The sequence below is a fragment of the Nansenia antarctica genome (assembly GCF_963989245.1).
Source record: "Nansenia antarctica genome assembly, chromosome: 11".
Taxonomy (NCBI): domain Eukaryota; kingdom Metazoa; phylum Chordata; class Actinopteri; order Argentiniformes; family Microstomatidae; genus Nansenia; species Nansenia antarctica.
In genome coordinates, this window is record NC_137681.1 from 29,324,513 (window position 1) to 29,345,518 (window position 21,006).

A 21,006-nucleotide genomic window follows, 5' to 3' on the forward strand; every position below is an offset into this window, starting at 1 on the left:
CCCCAGCACTGTGTCTCCAGAGACGTCTACTACCCCCCAGCACTGTGTCTCCTGAGACACCTACTACCCCCCTGCACTGTGTCTCCTGAGACATCTACTACCCCCCAGCACTGTGTCTCCTGAGACATCTACTACCCCCCAGCACTGTGTCTCCTGAGACATCTACTACCCCCCAGCACTGTGTCTCCTGAGACATCTACTACCCCCCAGCACTGTCTCCTGAGACATCTACTACCCCCCAGCACTGTCTCCTGAGACATCTACTACCCCCCAGCACTGTGTCTCCTGAGACATCTACTACCCCCCAGCACTGTGTCTCCTGAGACATCTACTACCCCCCAGCACTGTGTCTCCTGAGACATCTACTACCCCCCAGCACTGTGTCTCCTGGTGCAACTCAGAATCCAGTTCAAAGTGCTGGTGTTCGCCTTCAGAGCCCTTCATGACCAAGCCCCCGCCTACATCTCCCATCTCATCCCCCCCTACTCATCCCTCCCTACTCATCCCCCCCTACTCATCCACCCCTACTCATCCACCCCTACTCATCCCCCCCTACTCATCCCCCCTACTCATCCACCCATACTCATCCACCCCTACTCCTCCACCCGGTCACTGAGGTCCTCCGACCAGGAGCTCCTGGTTCGTACCCAGGACCAGACTAAGAACTAAAGGGGACCGAGCGTTTGAGGTGACGGCCCCAAGACTCTGGAAGGCCCTCCCCCCTGACCTGAGAGACTCTGGAAGGCCCTCCCCCCTGACCTGAGAGACTCTGGAAGGCCCTCCCCCCTGACCTGAGAGACTCTGGAAGGCCCTCCCCCCTGACCTGAGAGACTCTGGAAGGCCCTCCCCCCCCTGACCTGAGAGACTCTGGAAGGCCCTCCCCCCTGACCTGAGAGACTCTGGAAGGCCCTCCCCCCTGACCTGAGAGACTCTGGAAGGCCCTCCCCCCTGACCTGAGAGACTCTGGAAGGACCTCCCCCCCCTGACCTGAGAGACTCTGGAAGGCCCTCCCCCCTGACCTGAGAGACTCTGGAAGGCCCTCCCCCCCCTGACCTGAGAGACTCTGGAAGGCCCTCCCCCCCTGACCTGAGAGCCGCTCCCTCAGAACTCATTTTAAGCGGCAATTAAAGACTCATGTTTAGGCAGGCCGGCAGTCACCTATAGCCATCTTATTGTTCCTGTTTATGCTCTGTTTACGTTGTCCCCTGTGGGGTGTTCCTCCGTTTGTGTTTCTGTTTTTTATAGTTGTGATGTGATGTTTTGATTGCACTTTTCTTATTTTGAGGTAAAGCTCCCTGTGCATCCGTGCTGTGAAGGGCGTTATAGAAATAAAGTTTTACTTACTTACCATATTTTCCGGACTATAAGTCACACTTTTTTTCATAGTTTGGCTGGTCCTGCGACTTATAGTCAGGTGCAACTTATATATCAATATATATATCATTTCATACTGACTGACATGAACCAAGGAGTAAACATTACCGTCTACAGCCGGGAGAGGGCGCTCTGGGCTTGTGACAACTATATGCTGCTCCTATTTCCCCTGAAGAAGTTATCTAAAACATTAGCTTGTTGAGGCTAAGCAAACGGTAGCTTGGTGAACTTGCTTACCGGTAACTTGCTTGTTGGACTCGCTGGCTTGTTATGTTAATTTAGCCTATTCAGCCTCCCAGGCATGTTCTTTATGCTATTGTGTAGCTGAATAACTGTTAATGTGTTACGTTAACATACCGGACACCTATTCAGCCTGTTGTTCTGTGTGCTATTGAGTAGTTGAATAACTTGCCTTTCCAGATTAATGTCTGTTCTTGGTCTTGGATTTTGTGAAATAAATGTCTAAATAACTTATAGTCCAGTGCGACTTATATGTGTTTTTTTCCTCTTCATGATGCATTTTTTGACTGATGCGACTTATACTCCGGAAAATCTGGTACTTCCTTCCTTCCTTCCTATAACAGTCTCAGAGACTCACCACTTCTAGCTGTCCTCCTCCGTTCCTCTGTCCTGGGGCGGCCAGGCCGCTGCCTGACAGGGCCTGGAGGAAGAACCCGTTGTGTAGGTGGGCCGCCTCGTTCTTCTTGAACACGCGGTGGGCGCTCAGCTTGGTCACCCAGATGTAGAACAGCTCGTGGCTCTTAGCCTGGGTGGAAGGGCAGGGAAGGGCAGGGAAGGTCAAGGAAGGTCAGGGCTGTCTGTTCATTTTTTTATTTATTTTTAATCCAAGACGATTTACAATTACAGATTACAGGGACATTCCCCCTGGAGTAATCGACTGTTAAGTGCCTTACTCAAGGGCACACTAGTAGTGGTGTTGTTTCAGGCAGGATTTGAACTCACAACCTTCCGATCATCAGTCCAACTCACTATCCACTAGACCACCACTGCCCCTCATTTGATTTACCACTGGCTAATGGCTAACGGCCAATACACCGTCAACAAGAAGACCTCAACTGCATTTCAATTTAACTTTGATCCGATTCAACTCTGCATAACAATGAACTTGCTCTGAAGATCATTAAAAGAAATCCCTTCAGGCATCAACAACACAAACACACTTTGTGAGTTTAGAATGTTAAGGTTCTATCTCCGTTAGGGTAGTTCAGAGATATTGAGCGTCAAAGTTTTTACATTCCATTATGTTTTGTGAGATGGAACCTTTGTCTTTTATGAATTACTAACTCAAAAATGTCAACATTTTAAAAATAACACCACACAGGCATTAATAAACACCTAATGGATAAGATTATGTAAAAAACTAATTTTTTACCAAAATGGAGATAGAACCTTATAATTCTAACGTCACGACTTCTATCCTGTTCTCAAAGCTCTACTTAAGATAACTGAGAGGATGTGTAGTAGTCTAGAGCGAGGCAGGGTGAGTGTGTACTGTACCTTCATGTGATAAAGAACGTCTCCTGCGTCCAAGTCAAAACGATTTGATTTCTTGTTGATTGACATGACGGCAAGACTCACGTCCAACGAACCATGGCATTTGCCCCTTAAGATCTTTGGGGGGAGGAGGGGGGGGGAATGGGGGAGAGAGAGAGAGGGAGTTTTCAATCGTTCAAATATTCTTTAAATTCAATCCAGGTACATACTGTAAATACTGCACAGCAGAACAGCAGACTTACTTCTTGTTGGGTTTTAGCGTAACGTAAGACCCCCATCTCCAACACAAAGTACCTCTGAAACAAAAGCAAAGGGAAAGTGACAGTGACAGGGTTAGACTGAGACGGGACATTCATTTCCCCCCCAACGGTGAGTAACAACATTAACCCCTTAATATAACAATGTTATCACTTGAGATGAATGGAGACAATGAAACCACTGAGAGGCGGGTGGGTGTGTAGTGTGTCAGAGGGGTACATAGTGTGTCAGAGGGGTGTATAGTGTGTCAGAGGGGTGTATAGTGTATCAGAGGGGTGTATAGTGTATCAGAGGGGTGTATAGTGTGTCAGAGGGGTGTATAGTGTATCAGAGGGGTGTATAGTGTATCAGAGGGGTGTATAGTGTATCAGAGGGGTGTATAGTGTGTCAGAGGGGTGTATAGTGTATCAGAGGGGTGTATAGTGTGTCAGAGGGGTGTATAGTGTGTCAGAGGGGTGTATAGTGTGTCAGAGGGGTGTATAGTGTATCAGAGGGGTGTATAGTGTATCAGAGGGGTGTATAGTGTGTCAGAGGGGTGTATAGTGTGTCAGAGGGGTGTATAGTGTATCAGAGGGGTGTATAGTGTGTCAGAGGGGTGTATAGTGTATCAGAGGGGTGTATAGTGTGTCAGAGGGGTGTATAGTGTGTCAGAGGGGTGTATAGTGTATCAGAGGGGTGTATAGCGTATCAGAGGGGTGTATAGTGTATCAGAGGGGTGTATAGTGTATCAGAGGGGTGTATAGTGTGTCAGAGGGGTGTATAGTGTGTCAGAGGGGTGTATAGTGTATCAGAGGGGTGTATAGTGTATCAGAGGGGTGTATAGTGTGTCAGAGGGGTGTATAGTGTGTCAGAGGGGTGTATAGTGTATCAGAGGGGTGTATAGTGTGTCAGAGGGGTGTATAGTGTGTCAGAGGGGTGTATAGTGTGTCAGAGGGGTGTATAGTGTATCAGAGGGGTGTATAGTGTATCAGAGGGGTGTATAGTGTATCAGAGGGGTGTATAGTGTGTCAGAGGGGTGTATAGTGTGTCAGAGGGGTGTATAGTGTATCAGAGGGGTGTATAGTGTGTCAGAGGGGTGTATAGTGTATCAGAGGGGTGTATAGTGTGTCAGAGGGGTGTATAGTGTGTCAGAGGGGTGTATAGTGTGTCAGAGGGGTGTATAGTGTGTCAGAGGGGTGTATAGTGTATCAGAGGGGTGTATAGTGTATCAGAGGGGTGTATAGTGTGTCAGAGGGGTGTATAGTGTGTCAGAGGGGTGTATAGTGTATCAGAGGGGTGTATAGTGTGTCAGAGGGGTGTATAGTGTATCAGAGGGGTGTATAGTGTGTCAGAGGGGTGTATAGTGTGTCAGAGGGGTGTATAGTGTATCAGAGGGGTGTATAGCGTATCAGAGGGGTGTATAGTGTATCAGAGGGGTGTATAGTGTATCAGAGGGGTGTATAGTGTGTCAGAGGGGTGTATAGTGTATCAGAGGGGTGTATAGTGTGTCAGAGGGGTGTATAGTGTGTCAGAGGGGTGTATAGTGTATCAGAGGGGTGTATAGTGTATCAGAGGGGTGTATAGTGTGTCAGAGGGGTGTATAGTGTGTCAGAGGGGTGTATAGTGTGTCAGAGGGGTGTATAGTGTGTCAGAGGGGTGTATAGTGTATCAGAGGGGTGTATAGTGTATCAGAGGGGTGTATAGTGTGTCAGAGGGGTGTATAGTGTGTCAGAGGGGTGTATAGTGTGTCAGAGGGGTGTATAGTGTATCAGAGGGGTGTATAGTGTGTCAGAGGGGTGTATAGTGTATCAGAGGGGTGTATAGTGTATCAGAGGGGTGTATAGTGTGTCAGAGGGGTGTATAGTGTATCAGAGGGGTGTATAGTGTGTCAGAGGGGTGTATAGTGTGTCAGAGGGGTGTATAGTGTGTCAGAGGGGTGTATAGTGTGTCAGAGGGGTGTATAGTGTGTCAGAGGGGTGTATAGTGTGTCAGAGGGGTGTATAGTGTATCAGAGGGGTGTATAGTGTATCAGAGGGGTGTATAGTGTGTCAGAGGGGTGTATAGTGTGTCAGAGGGGTGTATAGTGTATCAGAGGGTTGTATAGTGTGTCAGAGGGGTGTATAGTGTGTCAGAGGGGTGTATAGTGTATCAGAGGGGTGTATAGTGTGTCAGAGGGGTGTATAGTGTATCAGAGGGGTGTATAGTGTATCAGAGGGGTGTATAGTGTGTCAGAGGGGTGTATAGTGTGTCAGAGGGGTGTATAGTGTGTCAGAGGGGTGTATAGTGTGTCAGAGGGGTGTATAGTGTGTCAGAGGGGTGTATAGTGTGTCAGAGGGGTGTATAGTGTGTCAGAGGGGTGTATAGTGTGTCAGAGGGGTGTATAGTGTGTCAGAGGGGTGTATAGTGTGTCAGAGGGGTGTATAGTGTATCAGAGGGGTGTATAGTGTGTCAGAGGGGTGTATAGTGTGTCAGAGGGGTGTATAGTGTGTCAGAGGGGTGTATAGTGTATCAGAGGGGTGTATAGTGTGTCAGAGGGGTGTATAGTGTATCAGAGGGGTGTATAGTGTGTCAGAGGGGTGTATAGTGTGTCAGAGGGGTGTATAGTGTGTCAGAGGGGTGTATAGTGTGTCAGAGGGGTGTATAGTGTATCAGAGGGGTGTATAGTGTATCAGAGGGGTGTATAGTGTATCAGAGGGGTGTATAGTGTATCAGAGGGGTGTATAGTGTATCAGAGGGGTGTATAGTGTATCAGAGGGGTGTATAGTGTATCAGAGGGGTGTATGGTGTATCAGAGGGGTGTATAGTGTGTCAGAGGGGTGTATAGTGTGTCAGAGGGGTGTATAGTGTGTCAGAGGGGTGTATAGTGTGTCAGAGGGGTGTATAGTGTGTCAGAGGGGTGTATAGTGTATCAGAGGGGTGTATAGTGTGTCAGAGGGGTGTATAGTGTGTCAGAGGGGTGTATAGTGTGTCAGAGGGGTGTATAGTGTGTCAGAGGGGTGTATAGTGTATCAGAGGGGTGTATAGTGTGTCAGAGGGGTGTATAGTGTGTCAGAGGGGTGTATAGTGTATCAGAGGGGTGTATAGTGTGTCAGAGGGGTGTATAGTGTGTCAGAGGGGTGTATAGTGTGTCAGAGGGGTGTATAGTGTATCAGAGGAGTGTATAGTGTGTTAGGGGGGTGTGTAGTGTGTCAGAGGGGTGTATAGTGTATCAGAGGGGTGTATAGTGTGTCAGAGGGGTGTATAGTGTGTCAGAGGGCTGTATAGTGTGTCAGAGGGGTGTATAGTGTGTCAGAGGGGTGTATAGTGTGTCAGAGGGGTGTATAGTGTATCAGAGGGGTGTATAGTGTGTCAGAGGGGTGTATAGTGTGTCAGAGGGGTGTATAGTGTGTCAGAGGGGTGTATAGTGTGTCAGAGGGCTGTATAGTGTGTCAGAGGGGTGTATAGTGTGTCAGAGGGGTGTATAGTGTATCAGAGGGGTGTATAGTGTATCAGAGGGGTGTATAGTGTGTCAGAGGGGTGTATAGTGTGTCAGAGGGGTGTATAGTGTGTCAGAGGGGTGTATAGTGTGTCAGAGGGGTGTATAGTGTGTCAGAGGGGTGTATAGTGTGTCAGAGGGGTGTATAGTGTGTCAGAGGGGTGTATAGTGTGTCAGAGGGGTGTATAGTGTGTCAGAGGGGTGTATAGTGTATCAGAGGGGTGTATAGTGTATCAGAGGGGTGTATAGTGTATCAGAGGGGTGTATAGTGTGTCAGAGGGGTGTATAGTGTATCAGAGGGGTGTATAGTGTGTCAGAGGGGTGTATAGTGTATCAGAGGGGTGTATAGTGTATCAGAGGGGTGTATAGTGTATCAGAGGGGTGTATAGTGTATCAGAGGGGTGTATAGTGTGTCAGAGGGGTGTATAGTGTGTCAGAGGGGTGTATAGTGTATCAGAGGGGTGTATAGTGTATCAGAGGGGTGTATAATGTGTCAGAGGGGTGTATAGTGTGTCAGAGGGGTGTATAGTGTATCAGAGGGGTGTATAGTGTATCAGAGGGGTGTATAGTGTGTCAGAGGGGTGTATAGTGTATCAGAGGGGTGTATAATGTATCAGAGGGGTGTATAGTGTATCAGAGGGGTGTATAATGTGTCAGAGGGGTGTATAGTGTGTCAGGAGTGCGTAGTGTGTCAGTTCTCACACCTTGTGCCAGCCTTTGAGAGGCCACTTCCTCCTCTTGAGCAGGTAGCCCTCGCAGATGCCCGGGGTGGTCATCATGTCCTGGGTGTTGTGGTCCCCCCCCACCCCCACTGCATGCCCCTCCGCCTGGAGGTCGTCCATCACCTCCCAGTCCTTGATGTTCTGAGGGAACCAGACACACACACACACACCCAACACCAGAACAAACAGTCAGACAAAACACTAAAACGTTTTAACACTTTAAGTCATTTGGTGCCTTGTCTCTGTTGTTAGGCGTTATTCCTGGACTAAACTCACTTTTAATGGAAAATCTTGAAAAACAATTATAGGACCAGGCCTAACCTGTGTCAAGGAAAAAGCCCATGAAATGTTCTTGAAACTAGACGAATGTCCTTCACACAGGGTTGCCAGATGGGATTGACAATTTCCAGCCCAACCACAGTCTGAAAACCGCCGAATCCACCAAAAACCACCAGCCCAAAATTAAAAAATAATATATTGTCCGAAAATCGATTACCCGTAGACTTGCAAGCAGACCACGCCAAGTGCTGTGTTTGTCCTTCCACTCGATAACAAACTGGGCGTAGGTTTTGAACACCTTCTTTAGTACCAAGGTGCAGTGGCATTCAACGACCATAGGAAGCCGTTTTCTGCTCTACTCAACATGTCATGTATACCACTGTGCATGTGTAACCCGCAATGTATACTGGGAAACTGAGTCATTTTACATTGTTGGCATTTAGCAGACGCTTTTATCCTAAGCGATTTTGGAACTGACATTTTGATACCGCCCAAATGCTTCCCCCTGCCCAGTGTGATCAAAAGTAGCCCAATTGGGCGGGAATATGAACGGTCCAATCTGGCAACACTGCCTTCAGGTTGAGAGGTAAAGAGAGAGGGGGAGACTGGACTCACCCTGGAGTAGCGGGAGGAGCCTGTACTGCTGCTCCGTGAGTGGCTGGGCTTGTTCCATGTGGGAGGGGACTTGGACTCCAGGCCGCACATCAGTGATTGGCTGCGGTTGAGAGTGGGCCTGTGAGGCTCCATGTGGAAACGACGCCCTCAGGCTTACCTCCCCTCGTCCGATTGGTTGTTTTTTTCCGGGGCCGAGCTGCGCAGGATCCGCTACGAACTCCCTCTCATGTCAGAACCATCCGGGTCTGCAGGGGAGGAGGCAGACACACAAAATGGAAACGATAACAAACAAACCAAAAAAAACTTGTGCCAATCTCTGAGCCTGGAAAGTCCCAATGTTATGTTTCCTTTTGTTTTTAGTTTTTTATCTGAGAAAGTCAGTTGTTATGTTATATGTTGAAATGGAAACAATGTCAATTTCTCTCATTTCAAAGGAGTAGCCGTGATATGGCTCGTTTCCATGGTGATGCAGACAACAACATACCGGGAGGGAATAAAGTAATGGCCGCCTCACGGCCACATAGGAGATGTCCCATAATCCACTCTGTCTCATAGCAACAACAACTCCTCTAACACTGTCACACAACCTAGACCTCAACAACCACACAGACCACAACAACCACACAGACCTCAACAACCACACAGACCTCAACAACCACACAGACCTCAACAACCACACAGACCTCAACCACCACACAGACCTCAACAACCACACAGACCTCAACCACCACACAGACCTCAACAACCACACAGACCTCAACAACCACACAGACCTCAACAACCACACAGACCTCAACAACCACACAGACCTCAACCACCACACAGACCTCAACAACCACACAGACCTCAACAACCACACAGACCTCAACAACCACACAGACCTCAACAACCACACAGACCTCAACAACCACATAGACCTCAACAACCACACAGACCTCAACCACCACACAGACCTCAACAACCACACAGACCTCAACAACCACACAGACCTCAACAACCACACAGACCTCAACAACCACACAGACCTCAACAACCACACAGACCTCAACAACCACACAGACCTCAACAGACAACCACAGAGACCTCAACAACCACATAGAAGTCAACAGACAACCACAAAGACCTCTGTGGAGGGCACGAGGCATCATTGAGGACACCTCCCCCCCAGTCACGGCTGTTTGCCCTCCTCCCACACGGGAGGCTGTCCAGGAGTCTAGGCTCCCGCACCAGCAGGCTGGATAACAGCTTCTTCCCTGCAGCCGTCAATCTGCTGAACTCTCAAGATCCCGGTGGCAGCCTTGACCCTCTAGCCCAGGGGTCGGCAATAGGCGGCCCGTGGGCCATTGCTGGCCCGTCACCAATAATATTTGGCCCAGCAGATTATTTTGAGAATCCACTTATTTATTTATTTTTATTTATTTTTTTACAATATCGGACCGACAGTCCCACACCGCGCCTATAATGTCCGAATAGAGAATCTACCACCACCTGAATAATGCTTATTGTACTTTTATTCATGTTGAGAGTGAATGACACAGGGACAGACAATCAGGCAGCGGGGTGCACCGAAGCGCACTGACCCTGAACCCCTCAGAGTGAATCATAAGCAGGTGGACAAGGCGTCGTGCTGAAATAGCCGACATGCGGTGTGTGGTTTGAAAAAAAATAACATCAGCTCATTAAATCATTCAAACGTAATGTTTACGTATGTGACTGCAACACACATATGAACAGTAACAAAGCAAATTCTGTTTAATTTTCTGAAAAACATTGACAACAAAATCGGCGCAAAAGTGGTGGTAGGCCTATGCTCCTGAAACGACAGAGCAAACGCGCTATTAGGGATAATAAGTACAATGAGCCATAAGCCATTCATTCAAAATATACAAAATACAATTAGGCTATTAAATACAATAACGACAGGCTTGGTACTCACTTAATGTGAAAAGTGGCATCTCCCATCGGTCACTATTTGCTTGATATCTGGTGATATTGACGTCACTTTAATCCGCAGGCAGTTTTTTTTATTTTTTATGCATCTATCGATTCCTTCGTGCGTCGTTATCACATTCATTGAGGAAAAGGACGACTCGCATGTATAGAAAGGGAACATTGTGAGCACGTAAAATGTGCGTCTCACACAACGGCTTTGCATTGATGAAACCAGGTAGGATGAACGTATAGTTCGCTGTCCATTCCTCTTTAAATGCCCTGTTTTCACCGTCAACTTTCCTCTTTAGACCTTTGGAGAGTGACATTATGTTTCTCTTGCTAGTTAGCAGGTTAAATGTTTAGCCAACTTCACCCGGCACGCAAACAACCAATCCAATAATAAATAATGTGACCTTGTCTGGAGGAGGGGGGAATCATTCAGAATAAAAGTATGTTAAATAATTATTAGAATAAGTTAGGCTGCGATACATCGTCAGTCCACACATTTATTATTCAAAACTATGGAAAAGGGTGAAACTACGTTTCAACGTTGTTGAGAATCACAACACAAACTCACTAGTCAAGCCTAATACTGCAACGAAATGGATTGGACTGCTACCTAGTTCATAATAACACTACTTTACATTGTTAGCAGGCTCACAAAACAAGCTGTGTTAGTTGACTAGCGATGTGTACATTTCTCGAAAGAAAAGTCAAAGCATTAGAACGTGTCACATTTTTTAACAATCAATTACTTAAATTATCCTTTGATTATGTTCGGGCCCGCCATCTAGTGGCTCTTTTTCTTTTGGGGCCCGAGGCCAAACCTAATTGCCGACCCCTGCTCTAGCCCCTCCACCCCTTCCTCTCCCCTCCCCACCCAGCCCCCTCCACCCCTTCCTCTCCTCTCCCCTCCCCACCCAGCCCCCCCCCCCCCAACGAGATGAACATTGCAACCCCACCCCCACCACCCAGGACTTCAACTCAGTTTTTGCCCACTACGGTTTCCGCACATTGCACATATACATGTATACTGTAGATATTATCTTGATAACCATTGCCCTCGCCCTGTACATATCTACTGCATATATATCTTACTGGACCTATCCCGCCCTTGTCTGTACATATCTCACCGTACATACATCTAGTTGACATATACATTTTCTTTTGCATTATTGCACTGCATCTGGCTAGATGCCGATTTCATTTCATTGTCTCTGTACTTGGTTGTCTCTGCCAATGACAATAGGCTAGGTGCACGATCTCCACTACTTCCTGAAAGGCACCTTGCATGAACATATCCTGTCTCACTTTATTGGTTTAATTGATTAATCAGCTGTGCGGTAAACTGTTGGAACACACAGTGCACAGCTGATTAATCAATTAAACCAATAGAGTGAGACAGGATATGTTCATGCAAGGTGCCTTTCAGGAAGTAGTGGAGATCATGCACCTAGCCTATTAAATTGAATCTGAATGACCTCTGACCCCCCAAATCAGTGAAAGTACTACAGTAAATACTACAGTAAATACTCACTGGACAGAGCGGAGGACAGAGCGGAGGACAGAGCGGAGGACAGGTGAGGACAGAGCGGAGGACAGAGCGGAGGACAGGTGAGGACAGGTGAGGACAGGTGAGGACAGGTGAGGACAGAGCGGAGGACAGAGCGGAGGACAGATGAGGACAGAGTGGAGGACAGAGCGGAGGACAGGTGAGGACAGAGCGGAGGACAGAGCGGAGGACAGAGCGGAGGACAGGTGAGGACAGGTGAGGACAGGTGAGGACAGAGCGGAGGACAGGTGAGGACAGGTGAGGACAGGTGAGGACAGAGCGGAGGACAGAGCGGAGGACAGAGCGGAGGACAGGTGAGGACAGGTGAGGACAGGTGAGGACAGGTGAGGACAGAGCGGAGGACAGGTGAGGACAGAGCGGAGGACAGGTGAGGACAGGTGAGGACAGAGCGGAGGACAGGTGAGGACAGGTGAGGACGTATCCTAAGCCGGTTAGCTGACGGAAGTGAGAGCTCAGATCTATCCGGTCCTCGCCGGCACCTACGCCCTGTTCACCTCCACCCTGTTCACCTCCACCCTGTTCACCTCCACCCTGTTCACCACCTACACCCTGTTCTCCTACACCCTGTTCACCTCCACCCTGTTCACCACCTACACCCTGTTCACCTCCACCCTGTTCTCCACCTACACCCTGTTCACCACCTACACCCTGTTCACCACCTACACCCTGTTCACCTACACCCTGTTCACCACCTACACCCTGTTCACCTACACCCTGTTCACCACCTACACCCTGTTCACCTACACCCTGTTCACCACCTCCACCCTGTTCACCACCTACACCCTGTTCTCCACCTACACCCTGTTCACCTCCACCCTGTTCACCACCTACACCCTGTTCACCTCCTACACCCTGTTCACCACCTACACCCTGTTCACCACCTACACCCTGTTCACCTCCACCCTGTTCTCCACCTACACCCTGTTCACCACCTACACCCTGTTCACCTACACCCTGTTCACCACCACCCTGTTCTCCTACACCCTGTTCTCCACCTACACCCTGTTCACCACCTACACCCTGTTCTCCACCTACACCCTGTTCACCTCCACCCTGTTCACCTCCTACACCCTGTTCACCTCCTACACCCTGTTCACCTCCACCCTGTTCACCTCCTACACCCTGTTCTCCACCTACACCCTGTTCTCCACCTACACCCTGTTCATCTACACCCTGTTCACCTCCTCCACCCTGTTCATCTACACCCTGTTCTCCACCTCCACCCTGTTCATCTACACCCTGTTCACCACCTACACCCTGTTCACCTCCTACACCCTGTTCACCACCTACACCCTGTTCACCACCTACACCCTGTTCACCACCTACACCCTGTTCACCACCTCCACCCTGTTCACCTACACCCTGTTCACCTCCTACACCCTGTTCACCACCTACACCCTGTTCACCACCTACACCCTGTTCACCACCTACACCCTGTTCTCCACCTCCACCCTGTTCACCACCTCCACCCTGTTCACCTACACCCTGTTCACCACCTACACCCTGTTCACCACCTCCACCCTGTTCACCACCTACACCCTGTTCACCACCTACACCCTGTTCACCACCTACACCCTGTTCACCACCTACACCCTGTTCACCTACACCCTGTTCACCACCTACACCCTGTTCACCACCTCCACCCTGTTCACCACCTACACCCTGTTCACCACCTACACCCTGTTCACCACCTACACCCTGTTCACCACCTACACCCTGTTCATCTACACCCTGTTCACCTCCACCCTGTTCACCACCTCCACCCTGTTCACCTCCTACACCCTGTTCACCACCTACACCCTGTTCACCTACACCCTGTTCACCTCCACCCTGTTCATCTACACCCTGTTCACCACCTACACCCTGTTCACCACCTACACCCTGTTCATCTACACCCTGTTCACCTCCACCCTGTCCACCACCTCCACCCTGTTCACCTCCACCCTGTTCACCTACACCCTGTTCACCACCTACACCCTGTTCACCTCCACCCTGTTCACCACCTACACCCTGTTCACCACCTACACCCTGTTCACCACCTACACCCTGTTCACCACCTACACCCTGTTCACCACCTACACCCTGTTCACCTACACCCTGTTCACCACCTACACCCTGTTCACCACCTACACCCTGTTCACCACCTACACCCTGTTCACCTCCTCCACCCTGTTCACCACCTACACCCTGTTCACCACCTACACCCTGTTCACCACCTACACCCTGTTCTCCACCTACACCCTGTTCACCTCCACCCTGTTCACCTCCTACACCCTGTTCACCACCTACACCCTGTTCACCACCTACACCCTGTTCACCACCTCCACCCTGTTCACCACCTACACCCTGTTCACCACCTCCACCCTGTTCACCACCTACACCCTGTTCTCCACCTACACCCTGTTCACCTCCACCCTGTTCACCTCCTACACCCTGTTCACCACCTACACCCTGTTCACCACCTCCACCCTGTTCACCACCTACACCCTGTTCACCTACACCCTGTTCACCACCTACACCCTGTTCACCACCTACACCCTGTTCACCACCTACACCCTGTTCTCCACCTCCACCCTGTTCTCCACCTACACCCTGTTCACCACCTACACCCTGTTCACCACCTACACCCTGTTCTCCACCTACACCCTGTTCACCACCTACACCCTGTTCACCTCCACCCTGTTCACCACCTACACCCTGTTCACCTCCACCCTGTTCACCACCTACACCCTGTTCACCACCTACACCCTGTTCACCTCCACCCTGTTCACCACCTACACCCTGTTCACCTCCACCCTGTTCACCACCTACACCCTGTTCACCACCTACACCCTGTTCTCCACCTACACCCTGTTCACCACCTACACCCTGTTCACCACCTCCACCCTGTTCACCACCTACACCCTGTTCACCACCTACACCCTGTTCACCTCCACCCTGTTCATCTACACCCTGTTCTCCACCTACACCCTGTTCACCTACACCCTGTTCATCTACACCCTGTTCACCACCTACACCCTGTTCACCTACACCCTGTTCACCACCTACACCCTGTTCACCACCTACACCCTGTTCACCACCTACACCCTGTTCACCTCCACCCTGTTCATCTACACCCTGTTCTCCACCTACACCCTGTTCACCACCTACACCCTGTTCTCCACCAGATCATACTGGATCTTCACTGTCCTACTGGATTCTGTTGTGATGTCCATTATTCTTGTTGTTTTTTTAATCTAGTGTACGATTTTATGTCTTGAGGACTACGGCCGCAAATGAGCTCACAGCTAAACCCGGCATATTTACTGTCACCATACTTGACAGTGATAAGTGACTGTTCATTAATGTGCACTGTCCTGACTAAATAAAGATCTATCAATCTATCAAACAACAATAATTTTCTAGGGTATGCCTTGGGTATCAAAGCACCTGACATACTTACCCAGTAGAATAATAAGACTAATCTTCAATAGAAGTAAAAATGAATGCAATTGATTCATAGACATCGTCCCACTGGTCTTGAAGTAAGGTCAAGCAACAATGTCTGACCATCTCCAAGGTAGAACTGCTAACAGTATCCAAGCTCATCATAAAGGTCTTACGGTATGGTAGTTTCCTAGACGTAGAGTATCTGGCATGTTCTACAAATGGCGCTTTTCCACTATCGTGCCAGCCCGGGTCGACCCGGGTCAGCCCTGTTCTTTGGCGCTTTTCCATTGAGCGGCCTGGATCAGCACGGCACGCTTCTTTAGCTACCCTTCGAGGGCAGGAACCTTTTTGAGACCCGTAACCTTTTTGCCAGGCTGCGTGTGACGTGTGACGCTGCACACCGTTGATTGGTCAATGGAAATCGTCATCCCATGTTCATAGATTTCTTCGCTAACCGCCATCTTTAAATACCACATTCGCTCTTGGAAAATGTCACTACAGTTTCTGTAATAGCTTATTAATAAAGATTCGAAAAATTATGCTGACCATCGTATTATCTTAGTTTAATGTCATTTCAATGCATCATAGAACTTTTATTTACAACAAGCATAACACAAAAATCGCTATTATGCACCGTCTTTGCCCGTGAATAACACCGGCTGTGAATGTGGTAGAAACACAATACTCCTTTGCTAACTTCACCATCGGTATACGGTCATTTTGAGCCCTTAACCACCGCGCTGACACCCCGAGAAGTTATGCTTTTAACCGTAAACTCAATGAACCGGGAGTTCACCCGCTGCTGCAAGCGTATCTATAACGAACGCAGAGATTGTATGAGCCTTTCCGTAGAAATACGTCGCACCGTTATATATCTAACGTTACATGTTTTAAGGCTGATCTGTGCATGATAGTGCTGCATTATGTTGATCTATTTATATCGATCTATTCTTGCCAATTCCTTATTACCAGTGGAAAGGGGGATGGCTAAAACACTTTGAATGGGATAGATAGGACTTTCCGTTCAATGAAGCATGATACTCGCGAGTTCATCTCGCTTTTCCCCCCGTTGATGTATTAAACAATCTAAGCAATCTAATCAGAGCAGTTGTTATTATGTAATATTATTGATGGATGTGCCATTTTTGATGGACAGCAGTGAGCGGATGACTTGATGTGAGCATGTATTTGACTAATGCCGATAGTCTTGCTCCGAAACCGGAGCTGTCTACAGCGGATTCAAACTACCGTAATTCATGAACTATATGCCCAATCTAAAAAATTCAAAGAGTTTCTGAAAGCAGAGAAGTTGCACTTTTTGAACAGTTGAACTTTTTTAGGCTTATTACGGTAGTTCACCAACAAAAAAAGCACAGTGCTCAACGTGTCAGGAGAAATAAAAATAGAATTGTGTCGGCATTTCCCTGGTTGCGAGATCTAAACTAGTCTACTAGAACTGAAAGCGGCAAGTTACAGGCACTTAACATTACATGTTGTAAGGCTGATCTGTGCACGATAGTGCTGCATTTTGACAATATTCTTATCGCATTTCCCCCTGCTGATCTGTATAGCGGGGGGGAAACTTATGACACTGTTATGACACGTAACTCCGCCTACTATCTCCTGCTCCTCCTACTCGTTCCTGGTCTCTTGTGTATAGTGGAAAAGCGCCAATACCCAGAACTGTTCAAAAGCGTGCCGAAGCGAGCTGAGCCGAGCCGAGCCGGGCCGTATAGTGGAAAAGCGCCAAAAGTGGGAGACACATTGGTTGCACGGTTACATGAAGGAGGTGGCGAAATGACTCTGCAGTAAGACTTCTCTTACCAAACTCCCTAAGGTGACTTGATTGCATGCAGAGATAAGGCCCATACTCAACACTGGTGGACACAGTTGTGAAAACACAAGATATTTTCAAATGTAAACATTCCATTTATTCCCCAAGGCTCCTGGTAGGCTGTTGTCATTTGATGTCTGATTTCAAATTTCCCAATAAAGAATCTGACGACTATCCACAGAAGCGACTATTCCGGTGTCAGTTGGATGGTGCCAGGCCTGTGAGGAGGAGGATTAACAGACTGCCTAATGAGCTTAACCAGAGCCCATTTTAGACACCCGTCACTTGAACATGCAGTAACAAGATCACAAGGCAGAGAACACTGACAACAGCTCTGACACCCAGTAACAAACCTACCTGCACTACCTGTATCTGTACTACCTGTATCTGGTCCTTTACCTGTACTACCTGTACCCAGGGGTGGAGCTACCATGGGGGCACGGGCGGGGGGGGGGGGGGGGGGGGGGGGAACAAACCTTCGTTTTAGGACATGTTCAAAAGCAAGGACTGTGTGATCATCTAATTATGTGTAGTCATGTTGGTGGTTTGTTAGCATGTTGTGATGTGCTGAACATGCAGTTAGACGTTCATAGCGAAGTTGTTTTCAGCACTAGTCAGCTAGCCGCTGTTTTCTGTATGTTTTGATTCAGAGATCTCCCTCAACGCTGCTAGATTCTCCTCTTCCTAAGGAACACAGGGATATGTCTGCTAGATGCTCCTCTTCTTAAGGAACACAGGGATATGTCTGCTAGATTCTCCTCTTCTTAAGGAACACATGGATGTGTCGTTTTTGATTATACAACGGATAGATCCGGTCCATTGTCTCTATTGGTCATTTTGCGTTCCAGCCATGCCAATATCCATGATATACGCAAGGCTAAATGGAACGTGTCAACGCGTTTGTTTATATTATTACCGTTATCGAAGTTACATTCTTACCGTTGCTTAGCAACCGATTAACAACTGTTCAGCGGATGAATCCACTTACAATAACACATAGTTCCATTACAATACATTAATTAAACGTTTGTCTTGCCTTTCTTTTGTGAAATTTTGATAGATAAATGTGGTAACCATTGTATAAAAGCGTTACGGAACTCGAAGCCGTGGTATATCGTGGCTTCTCGTTCCATAACGCTTAATGGTAGCCCCCTGGGAAGTTATGCTTTTGTCATGGAATTCAAAGGTTAAAGTAACCAGGATGAATGATGGGGGTGTAGATGAATGATGGGGTGAGGATGAATGATGGGGTGAGGATGAATGATGGGGTGTAGATGAATGATGGGGTGTAGATGAATGATGGGGGTGAGGATGAATGATGGGGGTGTAGATGAATGATGAGGGTGAGGATGAATGATGGGGTGTAGATGAATGATGGGGGTGTAGATGAATGATGGGGTGAGGATGAATGATGGGGGTGTAGATGAATGATGGGGGTGTAGATGAATGATGGGGTGTAGATGAATGAGGGGGGTGAGGATGAATGATGGGGTGAGGATGAATGATGGGGTGTAGATGAATGATGGGGGTGAGGATGAATGATGGGGGTGTAGATGAATGAGGGGGGTGAGGATGAATGATGGGGTGTAGATGAATGATGGGGTGTGGATGAATGATGGGGTGAGGATGAATGATGGGGTGTAGATGAATGATGGGGTGAGGATGAATGATGGGGTGTAGATGAATGATGGGGTGTAGATGAATGATGGGGGTGAGGATGAATGATGGGGTGTAGATGAATGAGGGGGGTGTAGATGAATGATGGGGTGAGGATGAATGATGGGGTGTAGATGAATGATGGGGTGTGGATGAATGATGGGGGTGTAGATGAATGATGGGGTGTAGATGAATGATGGGGTGAGGATGAATGATGGTGGTGAGGATGAATGATGGGGGTGAGGATGAATGATGGGGGTGTAGATGAATGATGGGGTGAGGATGAATGATGGGGGTGAGGATGAATGATGGGGTGTGGATGAATGATGGGGGTGTAGATGAATGATGGGGTGAGGATGAATGATGGGGTGAGGATGAATGATGGGGTGTGGATGAATGATGGGGGTGTAGATGAATGATGGGGTGTAGATGAATGATGGGGTGTAGATGAATGATGGGGTGAGGATGAATGATGGGGTGAGGATGAATGATGGGGGTGAGGATGAATGATGGTGGTGAGGATGAATGATGGGGGTGAGGATGAATGATGGGGGTGTAGATGAATGATGGGTGTAGATGAATGATGGGGTGTAGATGAATGATGGGTGTAGATGAATGATGGGGGTGTAGATGAATGAGGGGGGTGAGGATGAATGATGGGGGTGTAGATGAATGATGGGGGTGAGGATGAATGATGGGGGTGTAGATGAATGATGGGGGTGAGGATGAATGATGGGGTGAGGATGAATGATGGGGGTGTAGATGAATGATGGGGGTGAGGATGAATGATGGGGTGAGGATGAATGATGGGGGTGTAGATGAATGATGGGGGTGAGGATGAATGATGGGGTGAGGATGAATGATGGGGGTGTAGATGAATGATAGGGGTGAGGATGAATGATGGGGGTGAGGATGAATGACGGGGGTGTGGATGAATGATGGGGTGTAGATGAATGAGGGGGGCGAGGATGAATGATGGGGGTGTAGATGAATGATGGGGGTGAGGATGAATGATGGGGGTGTAGATGAATGATAGGGGTGAGGATGAATGATGGGGTGAGGATGAATGACGGGGGTGAGGATGAATGATGGGTGTAGATGAATGATGGGGTGAGGATGAATGATGGGGTGAGGATGAATGATGGGGTGTAGATGAATGAGGGGGGTGTAGATGAATGATGGGGTGAGGATGAATGATGGGGTGAGGATGAATGAGGGGGGTGAGGATGAATGAGGGGGGTGAGGATGAATGATGGGGTGAGGATGAATGATGGGGGTGTAGATGAATGATGGGGTGTAGATGAATGATGGGGTGTAGATGAATGATGGGGTGTAGATGAATGATGGGGGTGTAGATGAATGATGGGGTGTAGATGAATGATGGGGTGAGGATGAATGATGGGGGTGTAGATGAATGATGGGGGTGTAGATGAATGATGGGGTGTAGATGAATGATGGGGTGTAGATGAATGATGGGGGTGTAGATGAATGATGGGGTGTAGATGAATGAGGGGGGTGTAGATGAATGATGGGTGTAGATGAATGAGGGGGGCGAGGATGAATGATGGGGTGAGGATGAATGATGGGGGTGAGGATGAATGATGGGGTGTAGATGAATGAGGGGGGTGAGGATGAATGATGGGGGTGAGGATGAATGATGGGGTGTAGATGAATGATGGGGTGTAGATGAATGAGGGGGGTGAGGATGAATGATGGGGGTGAGGATGAATGATGGGGTGTAGATGAATGATGGGGTGTAGATGAATGAGGGGGGTGAGGATGAATGATGGGGTGTAGATGAATGATGGGGTGTAGATGAATGATGGGGTGTAGATGAATGATGGGGTGTAGATGAATGAGGGGGGTGAGGATGAATGATGGGGGTTTGTGTCGGTCTGCGAATGTGGTCGGCGATCAGGCAGTGGGACTGAGGATGGTCCTTTTAGACAAGGGCATATGTGTTTTATTAGTTTGAGATGTACCAACATTCAGATAAGAATATCTTCTTCAATTCTTTTCAGATTTCAATGTATGACACATCATTTGAAAGCTTACAATCTACACTTTCGTTGTTCTACGTTAGGGTTAGGGTTAGTTTTAATGCAACATTAAAAGTCAAGGAAAGTATCGTTTTCAACCGCTTCAATTGAAGTTACTTTGTTTGTAATTGTTCTCAAAGTAGTCTTAACAATAACAAATAAGGGGAGATATTCAGGAATTCTGCATTAAGAAGAAACCACAGGCATAGAACAGTGAAATACCAGTTTTTCATTCAAAAATAAAGTCAATATCGGTAGATATGTCTGTGATCTGAAAATTGATTATCATTATAAAAAAATAGTAATACATATTGCAATATTTGACA

General features: G+C 48.1%; 1 protein-coding gene across 1 annotated transcript in view; it reads right to left on the minus strand.

Moving 5' to 3' along the window:
* The window catches only part of osbpl7 (oxysterol binding protein-like 7), a gene marked incomplete at both ends in the record, with an annotated part of 29,379 nt that extends 21,030 nt beyond the window's left edge, over positions 1–8,349 (minus strand). The window contains 5 exons of the mRNA XM_080542556.1: positions 1,973–2,140; positions 2,893–3,006; positions 3,132–3,185; positions 7,306–7,464; positions 8,218–8,349. Coding sequence (XP_080398682.1) covers positions 1,973–2,140; positions 2,893–3,006; positions 3,132–3,185; positions 7,306–7,464; positions 8,218–8,349 — 627 coding nt within the window. The remainder of the gene's footprint in view (positions 1–1,972; positions 2,141–2,892; positions 3,007–3,131; positions 3,186–7,305; positions 7,465–8,217) is intronic.
* Positions 8,350–21,006: the final 12,657 nt, after the last annotated feature.